Genomic DNA, 21,756 nt, shown 5'->3' on the forward strand with positions numbered 1-21,756 from the left:
ACTGAACCCTTAACATTCAGTACAAACCAGAAATTAAAAACAGGATAACACCAGATAGCACATTTATCCCGCACCTACCCTCATGGAATCTATCTTCACCTGAACCACTCTGATGCCATACTGAAAGAAGCATTTATGGTGTGGATCAGAGTGTAACTAAATCTAGATCCAGGATGGACATGCAAGCTTCCCACCATTTACAATAAACAATGGACTGACTGAATACAAATGTTGAATAAGAACGTCTACACTTTTATATACAGCTCATTTAGTTTATGCCTTACAATTGGCAATAAACTGAAGTCTGTTGTTAAAATACCTCGAATTGATGGAATGTTATGACAAATAAGATTTGCAGCAGCTGACTTTAGAAGAGTAGGAGTTACCTTGATTAAAATATGTAAGATCTGAGTGACTTTGACAAGACAGATATGGATTCGATTTCCTCCAATGACAATCTAGAACTAGAGGTCACCATTTAAAAATCAAGGGTCACCCATTTAAAACAGAGATAAGGTGATTTTCTTTCTGTCAGTGAGTCAGGAATTTTAGAACTCTCTTCCTGAAAAGATGGGAAAAGCAGAGAGATTCTTGTTAAGCAAAGGGTAAAAGTTTATTGGGGTAGAGAGGAATGTGGATTTGAGGTTACAATCAAATCAGCCATGATCTTATTGAATTGACAGGTTCAATTACCTACTCCTGCTCGTAATTTGCATGTTCACATAAAAAACCAAATGTATAGATGCTGCAGAATATATGAAGGAAAATCAAGATTGATGCTTTCCTAAAATCTACAATACTAATGAAGGAAAAATCATGAGATTAGGGGGCAGGCTCACTTTAAATATTTCAACAAATCCCTCTTAATCCCTTTTATCTGGTAGGCCACACTCAAATCAGAAAGTCTTTTGTACCTCACACGAACCTGTCAAAAATTCATACAATCATAGAAACCCTATAGTGCAGAAAGAGGCTATTCGCCACAACAAGTCTGCCTTGAGCCTCTGGTTGAGGATCCTCTGAAGAGCATTCCACTGACCCATCCACCGAAAACCTTACATTTCCCATGGCTAATCTACCTGGCCTGTCCATTCCTGGACACTATGGCCAACGTAGAATGGCTAATCCACCTAACCTGCAATCTGTGGGCTGTGGGAGGAAACTTGAGCACGCAGAGGAAACCCACACAGACACGGGGAGAATGTGTAAACTCCACATGGACAGTCACCCAAGTTGCGAATCAAACCTGGGTGCCTGGTCCTCTGAGGCAGCAAGGCTAATCACTGTGCCATTGCTGTCGCTCCCTAATAGATGTAAACTAGGAGGACAGTGCTAAAATTATACCAGTTCAATTTCTGGCTGAATAATATCCTATTTGCAACACTTCCGAAGCTGTAATTGTCACACACTGCTTTAACGACACGCGGTATCACTAACACCAGAAATTCCAATATCCTTCCCATCTCTGTATTCTACTCTTGTTGAATCTTTAACTATTATTAAAACCACAAAATAAAACTAAAATAAATTATCAAAAAAAGTAAACATAATCAAAGCATCTTACCTGGTGGGTGCATGGGTGGTGGTCCACTGCTGACAGGAGGGGGTGGATGCAAGAAATGAGGGGGTGGTCCAGGTATTGGAGGAGGAGGACCTGTGGGAGCTGGAAATGGTGGTCTTTTGTTTCCATGGTCTCCAAGAACCTAAATATCCTCAACAAAAGAAAATATTCTTATAGCTCAGTCAGATACACTTGTGTGTCAGAATTACATTTCTTAAAGTACAGAGTTAGAAAGATACAAGTTTGAAAAGATCATTGGGCTGTTGTACGTTTCTCCTTCTTGAATTTGCATATACCCTCACAATGTTGCTGGGCATTCTGTTCCACAAATTTACCACTTCGTGTAAAAATGCCATATCTATTTTTGTATCATTATTTTTCTCATTTTGAACTTAATAAAATTGGCAACCATGGTAATATTTTGGTGATATTAGTTGTGGTTCAATTATAACCCCACGTATAATATAGGATCTTATTGCACATTTCCCTCAGTGCTCTTTAAAGCTCAAGTATTTAATCAACAGCATCATTTGCAGTCTAACCTCTCCAGTTTAAAAATGACTCAAAGTGAATTGCAAAGACCAGTCCAAATCAGCGCTCCATAAAATTTTAACATTATCTCGGGAGTTAGTTATGCAGACTAAAATCTTGCTAGTCATCATTAGTGTTGCTGCAGAGCCTAGTATTTTTCAACAAGGTATCCATTGACACTACTATATAAGGTTACAGGAAAATCCCCACATCAGATTTTTTTTGCTTATTAACAAAATCTAACTTAATGAAAATTGATTCTAACATTTTTATTCCTGTTGGTGATACATTGTAAGTAAAGGCTGAGGAATGACTTAAGCATTTGGTCTTCAATAACTAAAGATTTTTAACACCTAGGGTTTTGAAATAAATCAGATCATAAACAGCTAAATTTCCAGCAAAAGCTGCAAAAGTTGCAAGAGCCACTGTATTTTCGTTCCTTTGCTGAAAAACTGGAACTGAAATGCTTATCAGCTGATAGAATCATGGCATGGGAAGCTCAGAGATCTTCATCTGGCTTCAGCAGATAAATGGATATAGGACATCCTTTGTAAATGATCCAGTCAAATAATAAGGTAGCAATGATTAGAATAAATTTGCCACCAAAAGTTTTATGTAAAGAAAACATAAGAATTAATTCCTAAGGACAGAGATTGACTAAAGCACTTATACCTAGAACAATCGAGGATTAGGTAGAAAGAAATTGTACTTCCACCCAAGGCCTTTTGATACGATTGATTAGACATTAGGAGGAATCAAGTCTTACTTATATTGGACAATTATAACCATCGCAACCAATAATAACTCCAAGTCATTTCAAAACTTGACAACGAACAAGCTTAACGTAAATGGACTCTGTTCCCCAATTCCAAAAATTGACAAGGTGCTCTGATGTATATCCTTCAGTCTTTAAACTTGAATTCCCACTGTTTTACTTATCTTCCCCAGGCTCATTATCTTAGATCAGTCTGTATTGAACTGCATTTGTCATTTGTCTGTCCACTTCCTAACCCTACTCAAATCCCTGTACGATAACAGAAATCTAATTCTGAATACTCAAGACAGCCAACTGAGACACTGTTGTTCCAGAAGATCATACCCCAACAAAAGAACAAATAGATAAAACAAATTAGTCACAGCAGAAAAATTGAAAAAAAATTTGCTCCCTTCTTGTTGTGAAAGAACTGACTAATGATTCCCACTCATCATCAGCCCTCTGGTATCATGCCCATGGCCATTTTCCCCCCAAGTGTTAGCGGGCTGTGGGGCATTGATGTATCCCATCGCTCAGAACCAAAGCAGGAATCCTTCCTTTGTGGTTCAGTGGCTAACTTTAGTTCACCTATTTGCAACCCAACAGAAATCATCAGGTGACAGATATGGAACCAAACCTGAGCAGTGTGGTTTGAATAACTAAGTACCACAGGCATTGTAGTATAAGGGAAGAAATTCTAGAGAGAAACACATTCAGTTCAAATATTTGACTTCATTAAAAATACACTTGGATTTTTGTTTATGGAAGTTCTGGTAAAGTTTTGCTCTCTGACATGCAGTCAGGTTCCTTTAATCAATTTGTCTGTTACAATTGTGACATTACAACTATTTTAATGACTGAGCTGGTAAGTGCACTGCCCAATTAACCACTGAGCAACACAGACCAAAGTGGCCCAGGTCACTATATGGTTACCAAGGAAGAATGCCATTTGACACAATTTTATTAATCCATTCAAAAAGATCAGAGTATCTCACCATAAAATTTAGTTGGTTTAAAATGTTTCCCAGACTTTGTTTCTTTCTATCAGAATTTATCAGCTTATGTGAAAAATACCCTAATTCCAGTCTTAAATTTACCTTTTATTATGGAAACCAACAGACTCTTCTCCTACTTATATAATTTGAAGTTCTACATTTAAAAAATTCACTTGCATATCCTGTCTATATTATTGAAGATCAAATTCTTGAGTGCCTTTCCTCATCGGTCAAAACTTTGATAATAGAGATGAATCTCGTGTCTCTTCTCAGCACTGTCTCCAGCACACCAATGAAATCTTGGCACCAGATTAGAATGTGATATTTAAAATATGATTAGACCACAGCACTGTAGTCTGATCACTAATTTTCTCTGACCAGATTTATGTTGCGTACAACATTGATTATCGTTTAATATTAGATTTTTTAGCATCAACTACCAAAGCACCTAGATTTTATGTAGATTTGTGAGAACTTTTGTAACCCTAATTCATGGAGCACATGAATCACTATTCTTCATTCTTAGGTGCTTTACTTTGTATTTATCTTGTTATTCGCTATAATTCTGTCTACACATTTCTGACCCAAGTCATTTTTGGTTTTTGAGCTGTTTCCTCAATATTAACTGCCCACCACTACAATGCAGAACTAATTACCTTGCATCAAGTTTCTTAAAGTAGAGCATTTGTATAAACTCAAAGATTTAAATAAATATTGAGCACTGGGCAGTAAATTATTTGATTACTTGTTCACAACTTACAACCATTTCACAAAGTGATACTCTGGTTACTCAGTGATCACCATAGCTTTGAGTTTAACCAAGAGCCCATTGTGTGACATTCTGTCAAACATATTTTGAAAAGTTAGATACAAAGTGTCACTGGGCTTTCTGCAGATCACTTGAGATAGGCTTTCCTGAAAACAAGCTAAGACTATGCCTAACTTGCTGATTTCATTCAAAATTTGATGGACAAACTACAAATAACTTTAGTGGTTTTAATTTAGAAAAGGGAAAGATTTCCCTTCATTAAATTATCCAATAACTAATTATGGTGAAATGGCTCTATATTAAACAAGGATTACACTTGAAGTTGTCTTGAGAGTTAAAGAGCAATTTTCCAGAAATCATACTATTGGCTAGGACATCTGATTTATCAATTGACAGTGCAAAACACCCTGGGTGTAGACTAGCAAAAGGATTATCTAAAGCTAACAATAACAGTTTTTAAGCCCCATTGGTTTTATAAGATAAACTGTGCAACTACAGACAGAAAGAAAGAAATAAATGCCGGCTAGGACTCTTATTTGAATTGTTCATAGTATCATTGAATTCCTAGAATGTGGAAACAGGCCATTCAGTCCATCAAATCTACATCAACTCTCCAAAAAGCATCCCACCCAGATCCACCCCTCCCACCCTATCCATGTCACCCTGCATTTCCTCATGTCTAATCCACCCAGCTTGCACACCCCTGGATACTGTGGGTAATTTAGCATGGCCAATCCACCTAACCTGCCCAACTTTGGACTGTGGGAAGAAACAGGAGCATCCAGAGAAAACCCAGAGCAGTCACAGGGAGAATGTGTAAACTCAACACAGACAGATGCCCAAGGGTGGAATTGAACCCGGGTCCCTGGCACTTTGAGACAGCAGTGCTAACCACTGAGTCAGTGCACTGTCTCAGTGCACTCTTATCATGGACTCTTTTACACTTGCTTGAACAAACTAAAGAGATCACTACTTAATGTGTCACCTGGAAACAATATACTATTCTTCTTGTATATATGATGATGGTCTACCCTTCAGGAAGTGAACTCTAGACTATTTAACCACGACAATTAGAGATGCCTACAGTACAGATCAGGGTAAACAGTTTTTTTCCTGTCTATTTCCTTCCACTCAAAGCTGAAAATTCTGACGTCTTGCTGCAGCACTGTTTCAAGGGCACTAAGTACTCCTTGTGGCCATCTCAAATTTCCATTTTGACTACCTTCAATTCAATGGAACAGAACATTGAAAGAACATGTGCTGTGCCCATCAGCTTTTACAGTCTCTGAAAAGATTACTCATTTTTACCATAAACATGTCCCAATTTTATTTTTGTGATTAACATACAAAGCAACGATTTTACCTGAATTGCACTCTCATCTCCTCCATGTTTGTCTCGTCGCCTTCCTTCTACCCTCCTGATGGAACCAGTGTATCCACTAATAACGTCAATCGCGCCAGCAAGTTTTCTGGAGGAAAAACTTAATATTACATTAAATCTGATAGTTCTAAAGCGTTAGATCACATAAAAGTACTGCAAGAATCAGTCCTTTTTTGTTTTTTTTTGAAAGCTGTACTTAATATTCTGACGTACTGATAAGCTCAGGTTTTCCAACAATGCCACATCTGTAGCAAACCAAGTTACAATTCAAATTGTCATCTGGGTAAATGTTTATCCCTTACAATCCTGCAACAGCACTTAAGTGAAAGTGTGGGTCAGAATACAATGGGAGAAGCATTTTTCTTTTAAACCAGACAATTCAGACAATACTGAAAGAAAACAAATATTTAGTTTTCCATCTTACTGAATTGTCCTCGCAGCATTCAGAACCAAAACTGATTGTATTGCTCTGTATGATAAATGTATCAAAAAGCAAGGTAATGACCAGGATTAAATGGCACAGCTTAAAAGTCTCCTCCAACATCATTATTTTTGTGAAGAATCAGGAACAGAAATCATACCCAGGGCTCCACAGGCCATACAGAAACCGTACACAGAAATGCAACTTAGCAAATTAATTTCAAAATTTAAAGAAGTAGATATTGCTTCATGATTAGGCATATATATGTTGCAATAAGTTATGCAAAAAAAGTCTCAAATAAAGTTGAACTTCATCAAATACGCTTTCATGGTAAAGTCACTAATAAAAATAAAATCACTACACAACAAATGAAACTGAGTTTACAACTCATTCCATGGATTCTCAAGAGTTGAATATTTCTACTTAAGTTTGAACTGATAACATCTTCAAGAAAAATGACTAGAAATAAACCACACAGTACAAGTACACGAAATGCCTCATCGGAGGGAAATTGCTTTTATAACTCAAGATGTGTCACACACGATATTTCCAGCAATTCCTCCAAACATGTCACTGCCACTTAACAAAAATATTTTTTGTTGACATTCAAGATGAAGGATATCATCAATTTCAGATTTACTGGATCACTGAAAGTGCAGAGAAAAGGTGCCTCTGTTCCAAAACATTGGATCAGCCACACTCTTTGAACAGAACTACTGTGGCATACTTGATTACGACATCGGTCATTCCTGCAGTTTGATTCAGCTTGCCAATTCACGGAATACATACATTCTTAGCTGCCTGACAGAACTTTCTTGCAAAACTAGTTATTCCCAACCATTAACTTTTGTCCAACACGCAACACACAGAATTTTAAAATTTTTGGATGCCAAATTAGAATCTATTAGTGTTATCATGGATCTTGATTGAAACCAACACCTAACAAAAATATCTGAAAATCAGCACACCCGAAGGATCCAATTGGCTAATAACAACACAAGAAAGAAGTGGAACAGATGATACCACCCATTCAGCTGATGTTGCCATTCAGAATGATCATGACTGATCTTGGGTTCCCACTTTCTTGCCCACTTCCTATATCCCTGGATGCTGAGGTGTCAAATAAATCCATATCTCAGTCTTAAATATATCCAGTGATAAAGCACCCACAACATACCATGGAAGAGAAATATCTTTTCATCTCAGTCCTAAATGATTTCCCCCTTTTCTTGAGTCTGCTGTGTTCTAATTACCCAGTAGAAACAACCAGCATCAACCCTGCCAACATGCTCAGAATCTTCTGTGTTTCAATTAGGCCACCTCCATTTTAAGTGAACCCCAGTGGATACAGACTCAATTTATTCAGCCTTTCAACATAGGACAATCCCCTCAGCAAGGGACTCACCTTCACTGAACTGCCTCCAATGAATGTACATCTTGCCTTAATTACAGAGACGCAAACAACACTCGGTATTTTAGATGTGGTCTGACCAAAGCCCCGTACAATTGCAACAAGATTCCTTTATCCTTGTACTTCAATCCACTTTTAATAAAGGCTGACATGTCACCTGCTTTCTACTGCTTGCTTTACCTTCACGTTAACTTTATCTTCCTTATACAAGTACACTCAAATCCCTCTGAGCATCAACATTTCAAAGTTTCACCTGTGTTGCAAGTGTTTGGTGTTTTGAAAAAAAAATTGCAAAATTAAAATATCTAATTCCACAAGCGACACTAGTTATTCAACAACTTTCTCCCTTCTTAAACAATCTGACCCTTGCTGGAATGCCGGTCAACTTCCACTACCTTATTCTATTTAAGTGATCTTACACAGCAAACCTTTTAAATTGTGAGCATATTACAGCCAAGCCAAATCCTGCCCTTAATCCCAAATAAGCAATTAGAAGCCAGAGTGAATCCCGGCTTGATAAATTGTAAAATTTATTGTTTACAATTTGGTTAACATGGTGATTGGTCACTGAAAATATTCGCAAGAAACTACTAATGTACTTAACAAAAGAATATTAAAAATTTACAAGAAAAAAAAGTGCTACATACACAAGAATTTTGAAAAGTCTTAAACAGCAGAAAGAAAGATTTAACTCTATTTTCTATCAGTATCCTTTACTGACACAACCCAATGATGTATCACATCTATTCCTCATTCGAAGAGTGCTTATCTTCCATTTTAGGTCATAAGATTGAAAGTTCAAAGCCAACAGCTCCCCACCACCTGAACAAAAATCAACCTTCACAAAAAGGACATCAGAAGAGAATTATTTTACAGGCCTTTGCTGAAGAGCTACTGAAAGCATTAACATTGGTTCTCTGTCCTTAGATGCAGTGAGAACTTCTGAGTTTTTCCAGCATTTAATTTTTATTCTAGATCCTCAGTAATTGCAGTTCATTTATTCTTTGCGGAGAATTAGGACTGGACTGGGTTCTACCTAAACTCACTATATTTTGTTTTTATGTTTATTCAGCTTTCACAAGTGAAGTACGTATTGATCCTCAGTAGCAATGCATCTTACCTATTAGGCGGTGGGCCTGCTTTCATCCTTCCACCTGGAGGAGAAGTAAAATCAGCTTTCAACTCCATTTTGGGTAAATTATTTTCCAGATCTTTCTCTATATTGCTCACTTTCCCTTGCTGAACCTAGGCAAAAGAGATGGTTGGAAACAATGAGTAAATACAAGCCTTTTGTAAAATTTGTGCAAAACACACATATCACACTTAAACATTAAGTTAACATTAAACAGTTTCAAGAACATGTAAGCAAGCAAAACTTTAGCATTTAATTTTGGCTGCTCCTTGAGAACTGTACTAAGGGCCTACTTCATTTTTCAGAGGTGATGTTTAAAAGAGACTCCAGTTCAGGTGGAAAGCTTCTCTGGTGATATTCAACATAGAGCAAAGAGTAGTCTAGTTAACATTCCTCCCTCAAAACTTGTTTATCTCTCAACATTGCTTTCCATCAAACCAAGTCGAAAGACCTGCAAGTATACCTCAAATGTATCAATTAGCAATAAAGTGCTTCAGGTTTCCTGGGACTCAGAAGTTGCTATACAGAAACGAAAGTTATTTTATTACTAACAAATGCCAATAAGTGTGGAAACTAGATCAGCCCTTATTGCTGTAGATTGTGTTACTTAAACATAACTGAACATTGACTGGAGAATTAATTACTGACATGTATTACATCACACACAGTACCTGTAATGATGAGGACGCTGCTCAAAAGTCTTCAGATTTCCAAACAAAATAACCGCAATTAACTCACCACAGAACAGAATTATCTATCAATAAAACAGACTGATCGAAGTATCTTCTGAACTACATTAAGAGTTTTGTTTTATTTTGGTAACTCATTCAAAACAGAAAATAAAATCCTTAAACTGTGAAACAAAGTGAAGCAACAAACCAATTGTTATCCCATTCACCCTTTAAGCAGCAAAGTATTCTGTACCAATTTTTTGCTCTCTGAAGCAGATGCAAGTATAGGATCAAGTCCTAACTGAAGTCTTCGTTGCTTCTCGCAATAAGCTTTCCAGGTCTCTTCATTGAAGCCATAGTTAAAATAATCAGAAAGATCAGCTCCTAAGAAAGGAAGTAAATGGAAAAATAAAGGGGCATGTTATGTCAAAGTCAACTATTTTCCCTCCTACCTGCAAATGAAATATTGGTACTCGATAACCCTTACCTCACCATTCACTCAATTGAACAATTATAAGACTACAGCACAGAAAGCCAGTATTTGGCCTAGAATGTTTGCACTGGCTTTTTGCCAGAGCAACCCCAAATTCACCTCTCAGCCCTGTGCTCTCTTCATAGCTCTGTACCTATTCAGCTTCAAATATTTACCCATTATTTCTTAAAAAGCTGCAATTCTTTCTGTCTCAACAACTTCCTGTGATAAAATATTCCATGTTCCAATAGCTTCCTTCACAAAAGTTGGTTTTCCCGACCATTCGCACTGTACAAGGATGAGGACAATGACCTAATAACAAAAAGAGTTAAACATTCATCACCTGGGTCTCAAGCATTCATAACAGTGTTTCCCAAATCTTTTCCCACCACAACACCATGTTTTTGGGGGTATGAGCCAATGTTGCCTTCGCAATCTCAAACCCAAATGTCAGCTCGCAACCCCGTTGGGGGCACTCACATTCACTTTGGGAATTTTGGTCTCTAAAGAAACACACAATTAAATTTGCACACGCAATAAAAAGTCCTAGTCTTAATTACTTTCCCAATTTATATCAAAATATATATGTTACTTCTTGCAGCATAGATAAATAAATACAGCAGCAATTCAGCATTGTCAATACCCACATCCTTCAAAGGATTTTCTAGGCAACATCGAAGTTGGAGTCTGAAGGCTGTCAATTTCTGACTCCATTTTGGTGTCAATAATCATGTTTGGGAACTTCACTGGAATTGGGAAGTCAATGGCAATTCCAAAGGAGTTACTGAATAGCTCACAGTTGCACTTTAAACATTCTTAGTTGTAAATGGTTTACATTTCTCAATTTAAAAACTTACACTAAAAATCCACGGTAAAAAAGGTCTCAAGTCTTGTCTGAGAGACAACCATCCACAAATTCGCTGTTCATTTAACAATGTAACAATAGTGACAACACTTTAATGATTCTACATTTTTGAACGTCTGACGATATGAAAGGTGTTAAGTAAGTGCATGGTCTTTCAATTCACCATGCATTAAACAATTTCATTAAACTTTTCAAGAAAGAGTTGGATAGAGCTCTTAAGGATAGTGGAATCAATGGTTATGGGGATAAAGCAGGAACAGGATACTGATTGAGGATGATCAGTCATGATCATAATGAATGGTGGTGCTGGCTCCAAGGGCAGAATGGCCTACTTCTGCACCTATTGTCTATAACAGAATCATACTAGGCATAAAAATAGGCTTCTGAATAATAGCCACATCTGTCTCAAAATGTTAACTCTGTTTCTATCCCCACAGATTTTGCCAAGGTAGCTGAATTTCTCCAGCATTGTGTGTGTTTGGACCAAAAACATAATTATTTTTATTCAAAACTTACCTGGTTTTCTCCAAGGTTTGTCTTCAAACAAATCTAAATCTGCCTCAATAACTGGAATCCCATTGATGCTCCCAGGGGCATCTAAGTCAATACCTCGGGAATGCAACTTTGCTGTAGCAAGAACAGAAAAGACACTTTTACAATGAATACATTTCCTTTCAACAAAATTTCAATCTCTTTACAGCATAACCAGTGAATTGCCCATGACAATTGCTTCAACAATTATAAGTACTCATTGCAGCAAAATTATTTTGCATATAAACCAAGTAGGCAGTACGGTGGCTCAGTGGTTAGCACTGCTGCCTCACAGCACAGGGTCCCAGGTTCAATTCCATCCTCGGGCAACTGTCTGTGTGGAGTTTGCACATTCTCCTCGTGTCTGCGTGGGTTTCCTCCGGGTGCTCCAGTTTCCTCCCACAGTCCAAAGATGTGCAGATCAGGTGAATTGGCCATGCTAAATTGCCCATAGTGTTAGGTGCATTAGTCAAAGGGAAATGGGTCTGGGTGGGTTACTCTTCGGAGGGTCGATGTGGACTGGTTGGGCCGAAGGGCCTGTTTCCACACTGTAGGCAATCTAACCTAGTCTACTAAAATATTAAAAGTACCATGTTTGAACACAAGAGCTATGACAATATTCTATTAGAAAATTCTCAAAGTGAAGAGAGAAAACTGACCTGCTTTCAAGCAATGTCCAATTATCCACATATTATCCATGAATGGATCTTATTTAGGAACATTTGTTAAATTCCTTTGTTGCTGTCCAGTTTTTACAATCTTTCCTCAGTATTTGATTAGAAACTGAGTAGACATTGTAGCATAAATTTTCAAACTCTATTAAAATGCATTCTACTGAAGTGATACTCAGCCAATAAAAATCTAATTGCTTCTGCAATAATACTTCTAGTCATCTTTGTTAATACATTTGCTTTAAATGAACAATTTCTGTAAGACTCCTCATTTTGTGGTGATTGATACAGACCTGTGCAGTTCCCAATGGAGTGGTTAGTCTCTAATATCTCATTTGTGCAACTATTAATTCAAGAGAAAGTCTGCACAACCTGCGCCAAGGTATTCAATTGGGAGGAGTATCAACTGCTCATTCGCTGTTACATTGGCCATTGAGTAGCAGAGGCCCAATCTCTCATTCTTATTTCTAAGCCGGGGATAGGGACGCCAACTACGATGGATTCACTCCAATATGTCAGGATTAACTAATTTAGAACAGACCAGTGATTTTCAGAGAAAACTGACGTACGATTTACACTTTTATTTAAGGTTTTGCGCATAGCACTTCATTTAGTTCATTTTGAATTCTCCTGTATAAACTGGTTCAATTAACATTAACTCCTTTCCCTAGAAACAGCATTGGCTAAAGAACTTTTAACAACTAAAATGATTTATAGAAGCATCACAATTAAAGACTTTATTTAATCATTTTTACACCAAAGAAAAATAGTCACATGAACATCAGAAACTGCACATTAAATTGGATTCAAAAATCACAGTAGAGCTTTCAGGTGTTTTATACAGTAAAGCTGTTCAGTGCTGTTATACCTTTTAAGCTTATATGATAAGTTAACAGATAACTAATGTGCTCTTGCTTAAGCCTATTATTTGAAATGGGTTCAGGATATTGCCTTTCAGCCATCAAGTAGAATAAAGGAACAGAAATAACTCAGTATGTCACTTCAGTGCATTAACTCTTTATCTGCTTTAATAACTTTGGCGTTCCATCAGCACAAATCAATCCCTTTAAGTACTTGATTTCTTTGAATCAACATTAAAGTATTACATATGATAATCTATAAATTTCCTTTGGGTTAAATTTGAAACCACAAGTTACATAGACAAAGTTACTCTTGACAGTCGAGTTGCCATCATCAAAACCGTTCAAAGGATATTGATAAATGGATGTTCAGGTAAGACCAAAATAAATAGGAACTGACATAGACCATTTGGCCCCTCGAGCCTACTTAACCATTCATTAGGATCATAGCTGATCCAACATCAGTCATATCCACCCTCCTGCATTTTCCCAACAACCATAGAATCCCCTACTGATCAACAGTGTATCGCAGCCTTAAATATACGCAATGACTCTGCTCCCACAGTTCTCTGTGGTAAGATGTTCTAAAGGCTTACAATCCTCAGAAGAAATTACTTCTCATCTTAGGTTCAGAATAAAGGGACACCAATTTGAGACTAACCCTCTCTCTCTACAGTACCATATATCCATAGGTTAAAACTGAAATAAAATTCTGACCGTTACCATCTCTTCATTTCTGTGCAGGTCCTACTAATGAATGAGCAAAATTATTTAAGAAAACCAACCCTAAACAGGGAATCCTAGAGACTGACCAAGGTCCTTCCTTGCCTGTTTGGCTATGTAGAGCGCAATTTGGTGCATGAACTGATAGCTCAAATAACAACATGCTTTGTTAAACTCAAAACGCAACAAGTATCTGCAGAACAACAAGTTTTATTACAGCTCAGTTAACGAAAAGCAATTTGTCAAACAGCCACGCCATTCTTTCCTGGCTTGTAGATGTTGGATGCAGGGCCAAAATTTGTTAGCTATCCCGAATTGGTCTTGATTGAGAGGCATGCAGGAAGGCAGTGAAGAATCAATTATATATCTGTGGGTCTGGCATCATGTGGGCCATACTGGGCAAGGACAGCAGATTAAAAAAATAAGTTCCCTAAAGAACATTAATTGCTTGGTAGTACAGAATCTAAACATTGCTAAAAGACAACAAGAAGTCAAAGTAAAACAAAAAGTTGACTTATTTTTTCGTTTTCGCAATGTTAAAGAACATTAGTGAACTTGATAGATTTTTATGGCAATGATAGTTTCATAGTCACCATTACTAAAATCGCTTTCACTTTCAGATTTATTAACTGAATTAATTGTGACCCTACCAGCTACCATGATGGGATATGAACCTTGTAAAGAAAAAGAAGTGGAAATAAATATTCAACATAAAGGAGCTGAAAAGTGTGATGAATAGACAAAGCTAAGGAGCAACATGTACACAATTCATTAGATGTAGAAATATAGATATGTAAAACAATAGTAGGCCAAAAATTGGATTTTCTAAATAAGGGCATGTGATGACATATTTGCAGAAGGTAACAAATCTTTCAGAGAGTATGGGGTTTCATTTTGGGCAATCTTTAGAAAATTCAAAGCCAAGAGAGTATGGAATAAATTTGGAGCAGTGGGTTGCGCATATGAGTGAAAAAAACTAGTAATATGGAAAACAAGAGTTACAAAAAACTGGAGGAAATTTAGTATCAGTTTTCAGAATTATGAAGGATTTTGATAGAGTAAATAAAAAAAAACAACTGCTGGTCAGGGTTTATGAAATTAATGTTTATTAATAAACATAATGGAATATTATCTTTTATTTGCAAGGTGCATTGCATACAAATGTATATTTCAGTTGCCCAGGACATTGGTGATACCACATCTAAACTCTTGTGTAGTGTCAATCTCCTTAATTAATGAAAGTTGTACATGTGTGGAAAGCTGTTCAGAGAAAACTTGCTTCACTAATAGCTGCAATGGGTGGGTTATATCTTGAGCATCTTTCTAATTTTTATCTTTGAAAGACAGTGGCAGCAGAAACTCTGAATATGTTTAACACAAAAGTAGACTGATTCTTTATAGGTATGGTGGTGGAAGTTTATCATGATAGACTCAAATGTGGATAATCAGATCAGCCGTGATTTTATTGAAAAGCAAACCAGGCTGGAGTGGCTAAGTGGCTGACTCCTGTTCTTAATTCATATGACTTTATTAGTAGTCTGGACAGAAATTTTGTTCTTTTTAAAAGGGATATATAGTTTAAGGAGTGGAAGATATATAGTTAATGGAAGGAATAGAGCAGTGCAATTATTTCCTGATTCCTAATTCCTTTAGTAAAGAACTAGCACAGACATGATCATTTCACTTGCCTCCTCCTTGTTGTCAACTTATAGAACATAGTTGTGGTTCTGTTCGCTGAGCTGGGAGTTTTTGTTGCAAACGTTTCATCCCCTTTCTAGGTGACATCCTCAGTGCTTGGGAGCCTCCTGTGAAATGCTTCTGTGATGTTTCCTCCGGCATTTATAGTGGCTTGTCTCTGCCGCTTCCGGATGTCAGTTGCTGTCCGCTGCAGTGGCCGGTATATTGGGTCCAGGTTGATGTGTTTGTTGATAGAATCAGTGGATGAGTGCCATGCCTCTAGGAATTCCCTGGCTGCTCTCTGTTAGGCTTGCTCTATAATATTATTGTTGTCCCAGTCGAATTCATGTTGTTTGTCATCTGTGTGTGTGGCTACTAACGATAGCTGGTCGTGTCCTTTCGTGGCTAGTTGGTGTTCGTGGATGCGGGTTGTTAGCTATCATCCTGTTTGTCCTATGTAGTGTTTTGTGCAGTCCTTGCATGGGATTGTGTACATTATGTTGGTTTTGCTCATGCTGGGTATCGGGTCCTTTGTCCTGGTGAGTTGTTGTCTGAGTGTGGCTGTTGGTTTATGTGCTGTTATGAGTCCTAGTGGTCGCAGCAGTCTGGCTGTCAGTTCAGAAATGCTCTTGATGTGTGCTAGTGTGGCTAGTCCTTTGGGTTGCGGCATGTCCTCGTTCAATTGTCTTTCCCTTGGCATCTGTTGATGAAATTGCGTGGGTATCCGTTTTTGGTGAATACCTTGTATAGGTGCTCTTCTTCCTCTTTTTGCAGTTCTGGTGTACTGCAGTGTGTTGTGGCCCTTTTGAATAGTGTCCTGATGCAACTTCGTTTGTGTGTGTTGGGGTGGTTGCTTTCATAGTTCAGGATTTAGTCTGTGTGTGGCTTTTCTGTATACCTTCGTGCTGAATTCTCCGTTCGATGTTCTCTGTACCATCATATCTAGGAATGGGAGCTGGTCGTCCTTTTCTGCCTCTCTCGTGCATCGGATTCCCGTGAGTGTGGCGTTGATGATCCGGTGTGTGTTCTCTATTTCTGTGTTTTCAATGATTACAAAGGTGTCGTCCACATATCTGACCCAGAGTTTGGGTTGTATTTGCGGTAAGACGGTTTGTTCTAACCTTTGCATTACTGCTTCTGCTATGAGTCCAGAGATCGGTGAGTCCATGGGTGTTCCGTTGATTTGTTCAAGTATCTGGTTGTTGAATGTGAAGTGTGTTGTGAGGCACAGGTCCAGTAGTTTAAGTATGCCGTCTTTGTTAATAGGTTCAACGTCCTGTTGTCTGTTCTGTATGTCCAGCAGGTTGGATATTGTTTCTCTGGCTAGGGTTTTGTCGATAGAGGTGAACAGTGCCGTTACATCGAATGAGACAATGGTTTCTTCCTTGTCTATTTCTGATGATGTCCAAGAATTCTTGTGTTGACTGTATAGAGTGCCTGGATCCGCTGATCAGGTGTTTCAGTTTCTGCTACTATGGGTCTGAGTGGGATGTCTGGTTTGTGTACTTTAGGTAATCCATACAATCTGGGGGTGTTGTTGCTTTCCGGTTATAGAACATAGACATAGAACATAGAACAACACAGCGCAGAACAGGCCCTTCGGCCCTCGATGTTGCGCCGACCTGTGAACTGTTCTCAGCTCGTCCCCCTAAATTATTCCAAAACCATTCATGTGCTTATCTAAGGATTATTTAGATCTCCCTAAAGTGGCTGAGTTGACTACATTAGCAGGTAGGGCAGCTTTATTCCGGCTTTTGCCCGAAACGTCGATTTCACTGCACTTTGGATGTTGCCTGAACTGCTGTGCTCTTCCAGCACAACTAATACAGAATCTGGTTTCCAGCATCTGCAGTCTTTGTTTTTACCTACATTAGCAGGTAGGGCACTCCACACCCTTACTACTCTCTGCGTAAAGAACCTGCCTCTGACATCTGTCTTAAATCTATCACCCCTCATACATGCTGACGTCGTCATCCTAGGAAAAAGACTTTCACTGTCTATCCTATCTAATCCTCTGATCATCTTGTATATCTCTATCAAATCCCCTCTTAGCCTCCTTCTTGCCAATGAGAACAGGTTCAAGTCTCTCAGCCTTTCCTCATAAGAGCTTCCCTCCAGACCAGGCAACAACCTGGTCCTCCTCTGCACCTTTTCCAATGCTTCCACATCCTTCCTGAAATATGGGGACCAGAACTGTACACAATATTCCAAGTGTGGCTGCACCAGCGCTTTGTATAATTGTAACATGATATTGCAGCTATGGAACTCAATCCCTCTCCGAATGAAACCTAACACACCGTATGCCGCCTTAACAGCACTATCCACCTGGGTGGCAACTTTCATCTATGTACATGGACTCCAAGATTCCTCTGCACATCCACACTCCCAAGAATCTTTCCATTGACCCAGTACTCTGCCTTCCTGTTATTCTTCCCAAAGTGAATCACCTCACAATCAGTTGCATTTGCCACCTCTCAGCCCAATTCTGCAGTTTATCAAAGTCCCCCGGAAACCTGTAACATTCTTCCACACTGTCCACTACTCTACTGACTTTAATGCCGTCTGCAAATTTACTAATCCATCTATCTATGCCTGCGTCTAAGTCATTTATAAAAATGGCAAACAGCAGTGGTCCCAAAACAGATCCTTGTGGCACATCACTAGTAACCGGACTCCAAGCTGAATATTTTCCATCAACCACACTCGCTGCCTTCTTTCAGAAAGCCAGTTTCTAATCCAAACTGTATCACCCTCAATTCCATGCCTCTGCATTTTCTCCGACAGCCTACTATGTGGAACCTTATCAAAGGTCTTACTGAAGACCATGTATACCACGTCAACTGCCCTACCCTCATCTACATGCTTGGTCACCTTCTCAAAAAACTCTGAGGTTTGCGAGACATGACCTGCCCTTGACGAAACCATGTTGACTATCTGCAATCAAATTGTTGCTTGCTAGATGATTATAAACCTTATCTCTTATAATACCTTCCAAAACCTTCCTACAACAGAAGTAAGGCTCACTGGTCTATAGTTACCTGGGTCATCTCTACTGCCCTTCTTGAACAAGGGCACAACATTTGCAATCCTCCAGTGCTCTGGTACTAAACCTGTAGACAATGACGACTCAAATATCAAAGCCAAAGGCTCTGCTATCCCATCCCAAGCTTCCCAGAGAATCCTCTGATAAATCCCATCTGGCCCAGGTGACTTGTCTACTTTCAGTCTTTCTAGAATTGATAACAATTGTTATCAATTGTTAGTTACTGTTCGTAACTAACCTCGATCCTTTCTAGTCTAATATCTCGTACCTCATTCTTCTCCTCAACAATATTCTCCTTTTCCTGAGTGAAAACCAATGAGAAATGTTCATTTAGCACCTCTCCGATCTCCACAGGGTCCACAAACTTCCCATTTCTGTCTTTGATTGGCCCTATTCCTACCCTAATTATCCTTTTATTCCCCACATACCTATAGAAAGCTTTAGGGTTCTCCTTTATTCTATTTGCTAAAGACTGCTCGTGTCCTCTCTTTGCTCTTCTTAACTCTCTCTTCAAATCCTTCCTAGCTGATATGTAACTCTCCATTGCCTCATCTACACATAAGCCTCCTTCTTCTTCGTAACAAGAGATGTAATTTCTGTTGTAAACCACAGTTCCCTTACCTTATCACTTCCTCCCTACCTGACAGGGACATACCTATCAAGGACACGCAATATCTGTTCCTTAAACCAGCTCCACATTTCTATTATCTGCATCCCCTGCATTTTGCTACCTCATTCTATGCATCCTAATTCTTGCCTAATAGCATTATAATTGCCCTTATCCCATCGATAGCTCTTGACCTATGGCTTGAACCTACCCCTTTCCATTGCTAGACCAAACGTAACTGAATTATGGTCACTCTCTCCAAAGTGCTCACTTATAACTAAATCAAACACCTGGCCTGGTTCATTACCAAGCACCAGATCCAATGTGGCCTCCCCTCTTGTCAGCCCTTCGATACACTGTCAGGAAACCCTCCTGTACACATTGGACAAAAACTGATCTATAGCCGTACTAGAGTTATAGTATTTCCGGTCAATGTTGGGGAAGTTAAAGTCCCCCATAGTGACCACCCTGTTCCTTTCACTCCTACCCAGAAAAATTTTGCCAATCCTCTATTCCACCTCTCTGGAACTCTGCAGAGGCCTATAAAAAACTCCAAGCAGTGTGACCTCTCCTCTCCTATTTCTAACCTCAGCCCACACTACCTCAGTAGACGAGTCCTCATCAAAAGTTCTCTCAGCCACCATTATACTATCCTTGACTAACAAGGCCATGACTCTCCCTCTTTTACCACCTTGCCCTGCTGTTAATGAAAGATCTAAACCCTGAAACCTGCAACATCCATTCCTCACCCTGCTCTTTCCATGTCTCTGAAATGACCACAACATCAAAATCCCAGGTAGCTATCCATGCTGCAAGCTCACCTACCTTATTTCGAATACTTGTGGTGGTGAAGTAAACACACTTCAAACCACTTCGCTGTCTGCCAGCGCAGTCCTGTGATCCTGAAATCCTGTCCCTGTCCTTCCTACTCTCATTCTCCTGTGCACTGCAGCTACATCTCCAGTTCCCATCCTCCTGCTGAGCTTGTTTAAATTCACCTGAATAGCACCAGCAAATTTCCCACCCAGGATATTAGTACCCCTCTGGTTCAAGTGAAGACCATCCTGTTTGTACAAGTCCCACCTTCCCCAGAATGAGCCCCAATTGTCCAAGAACCTGAAACCCTCCCTCCTGCACCATCCCTACTCCTTGCCTCGCTATCACATGGCACGGGTAACAAACCAGAGATAACAACTCTGTCTTTTCTAGCTCTCAGCTTCCACCCTAACTCCTTGATATCCTGCCTTACATCTCTATCCCTCTTTCTACCTACATGGACAACAACTTGAGGTTGGTCATCCTCTCCACTCAGGACCCCAAAGATACGATCCGAGACATCACGGACCCTGGCACCTGGGAGGCAACACACCAACCGCGAGTCTTGTTCGTTCCCAGTGGTCTTCAACATGCCAGTAAAACTGGTCATGGGCTACCTAATGGTTTTCAATTAAAATGAACAGCCCTGCGTAATCTAATAATTTACTATTATCACTGAAAAATTGCTGTACAGACAGCTCACTGACCTGCAGAAGAGCCATAAGGCCGTCCACTCTTCAGATTCAAGTTCATCGGAGTCCCCCTGCATAAATTAAAAGTAAATAAATTAAAACAATTTTCAATTTCTTTTCATTTTTAAATACTTATCACTATGTATTGTATTACTAACAAGTTCCAGTAAGTGGGCCATTACCCTACCCAGCCTACAGTAAAATGTATCCGTGATTAAGAAAGATTTTGACATATGTGAAAAATGACAACAAATTTTCTTAGTTCAAAAAACTGAATAGTTGAGATGTGTTGATTTATAAAGAAATAAAGACTTGCATTCATATACCATCATGCAGAACATTCTATAGGGCTTTACAGCAAATGAAACAGCATTTGACACACAGACCTTGTGATATTGGAAACATGAGGTCAGTTTGTGCACAGTAAAATATTACTGATCAGATCATCTGTTTTTATGTTGGCTAAGGTAAATGGTGATAGGACACCAGAACAACCTTATCTGATCTTCTTCAAAATATCATCAAGAGATCACTTAGGCCTACTCGATGGAGCCAATGAGGCCTTGCTATAAAGTCCTGTCTAAAATACAGTACCTTAGAATGGTACAGGAGTGGAATGATAGCCTAGATTGTGACCAAATCCTTGGAGTATCACCAAAGTGTCTAACTCTGTGGCAAGAGGGCTACCACTGAACCAGGGCTAAAAATTATCTTGGTACAGTCTCAGGTCAGAACATGCTCAACAGCTTCAATCATCTTCCCTCCAGCATAATGGAAAAAAAGTGAGGATGTTCTCTGATATTGGAAAATGTTCAGCACCATTTGTGATTCCTCAGGTATTAGTACTTTGTACAGTTCTGGTTGCCTTGCAATAGGAAGGATACTATTAAATTGGAGAAGGTTTAGAAAAGATTTACCAGGGTGCTGCCGGGACAGGAAGATTTGAGTTATAAGGTTAAACTGGAACATTATTCACTGGAGCGTAGGATGTTGAGGGGTAATCTTATAGAGGTTTAAGATCGCAAGCAACATAGACAAAATGAATAGCAGAAGTCTTTTCCCGAGGGTGGGGTCTTTCAAAACCAGAGGGCATTTTTTAAGGTGAGAGGAGAAAGATTTAAAAAAGACCCAAGGGACAACTTTTTCTCATACAGGATAGATCGTACGTGGAAT

General features: G+C 38.9%; 1 protein-coding gene across 3 annotated transcripts in view; it reads right to left on the reverse strand.

Moving 5' to 3' along the window:
• Positions 1 to 21,756, reverse strand: part of LOC132820155 (pre-mRNA 3'-end-processing factor FIP1-like) — a 51,787-nt gene that overhangs the window by 10,451 nt on the left and 19,580 nt on the right. For 2 of the 3 annotated variants that reach the window (XM_060832105.1, XM_060832104.1), the window contains exons 5-10: positions 20,599 to 20,654; positions 11,480 to 11,590; positions 9,880 to 10,010; positions 8,944 to 9,068; positions 5,974 to 6,091; positions 1,565 to 1,703 (exon numbers count right to left, since the gene is read on the reverse strand). In XM_060832105.1, the coding sequence (XP_060688088.1) occupies positions 1,565 to 1,703; positions 5,974 to 6,091; positions 8,944 to 9,068; positions 9,880 to 10,010; positions 11,480 to 11,590; positions 20,599 to 20,654 (680 nt within the window). The remainder of the gene's footprint in view (positions 1 to 1,564; positions 1,704 to 5,973; positions 6,092 to 8,943; positions 9,069 to 9,879; positions 10,011 to 11,479; positions 11,591 to 20,598; positions 20,655 to 21,756) is intronic. The other variant, XM_060832106.1, reaches the window with a different exon arrangement.

Source organism: Hemiscyllium ocellatum, chromosome 11, assembly GCF_020745735.1.
Source record: "Hemiscyllium ocellatum isolate sHemOce1 chromosome 11, sHemOce1.pat.X.cur, whole genome shotgun sequence".
NCBI lineage: Eukaryota > Metazoa > Chordata > Chondrichthyes > Orectolobiformes > Hemiscylliidae > Hemiscyllium > Hemiscyllium ocellatum.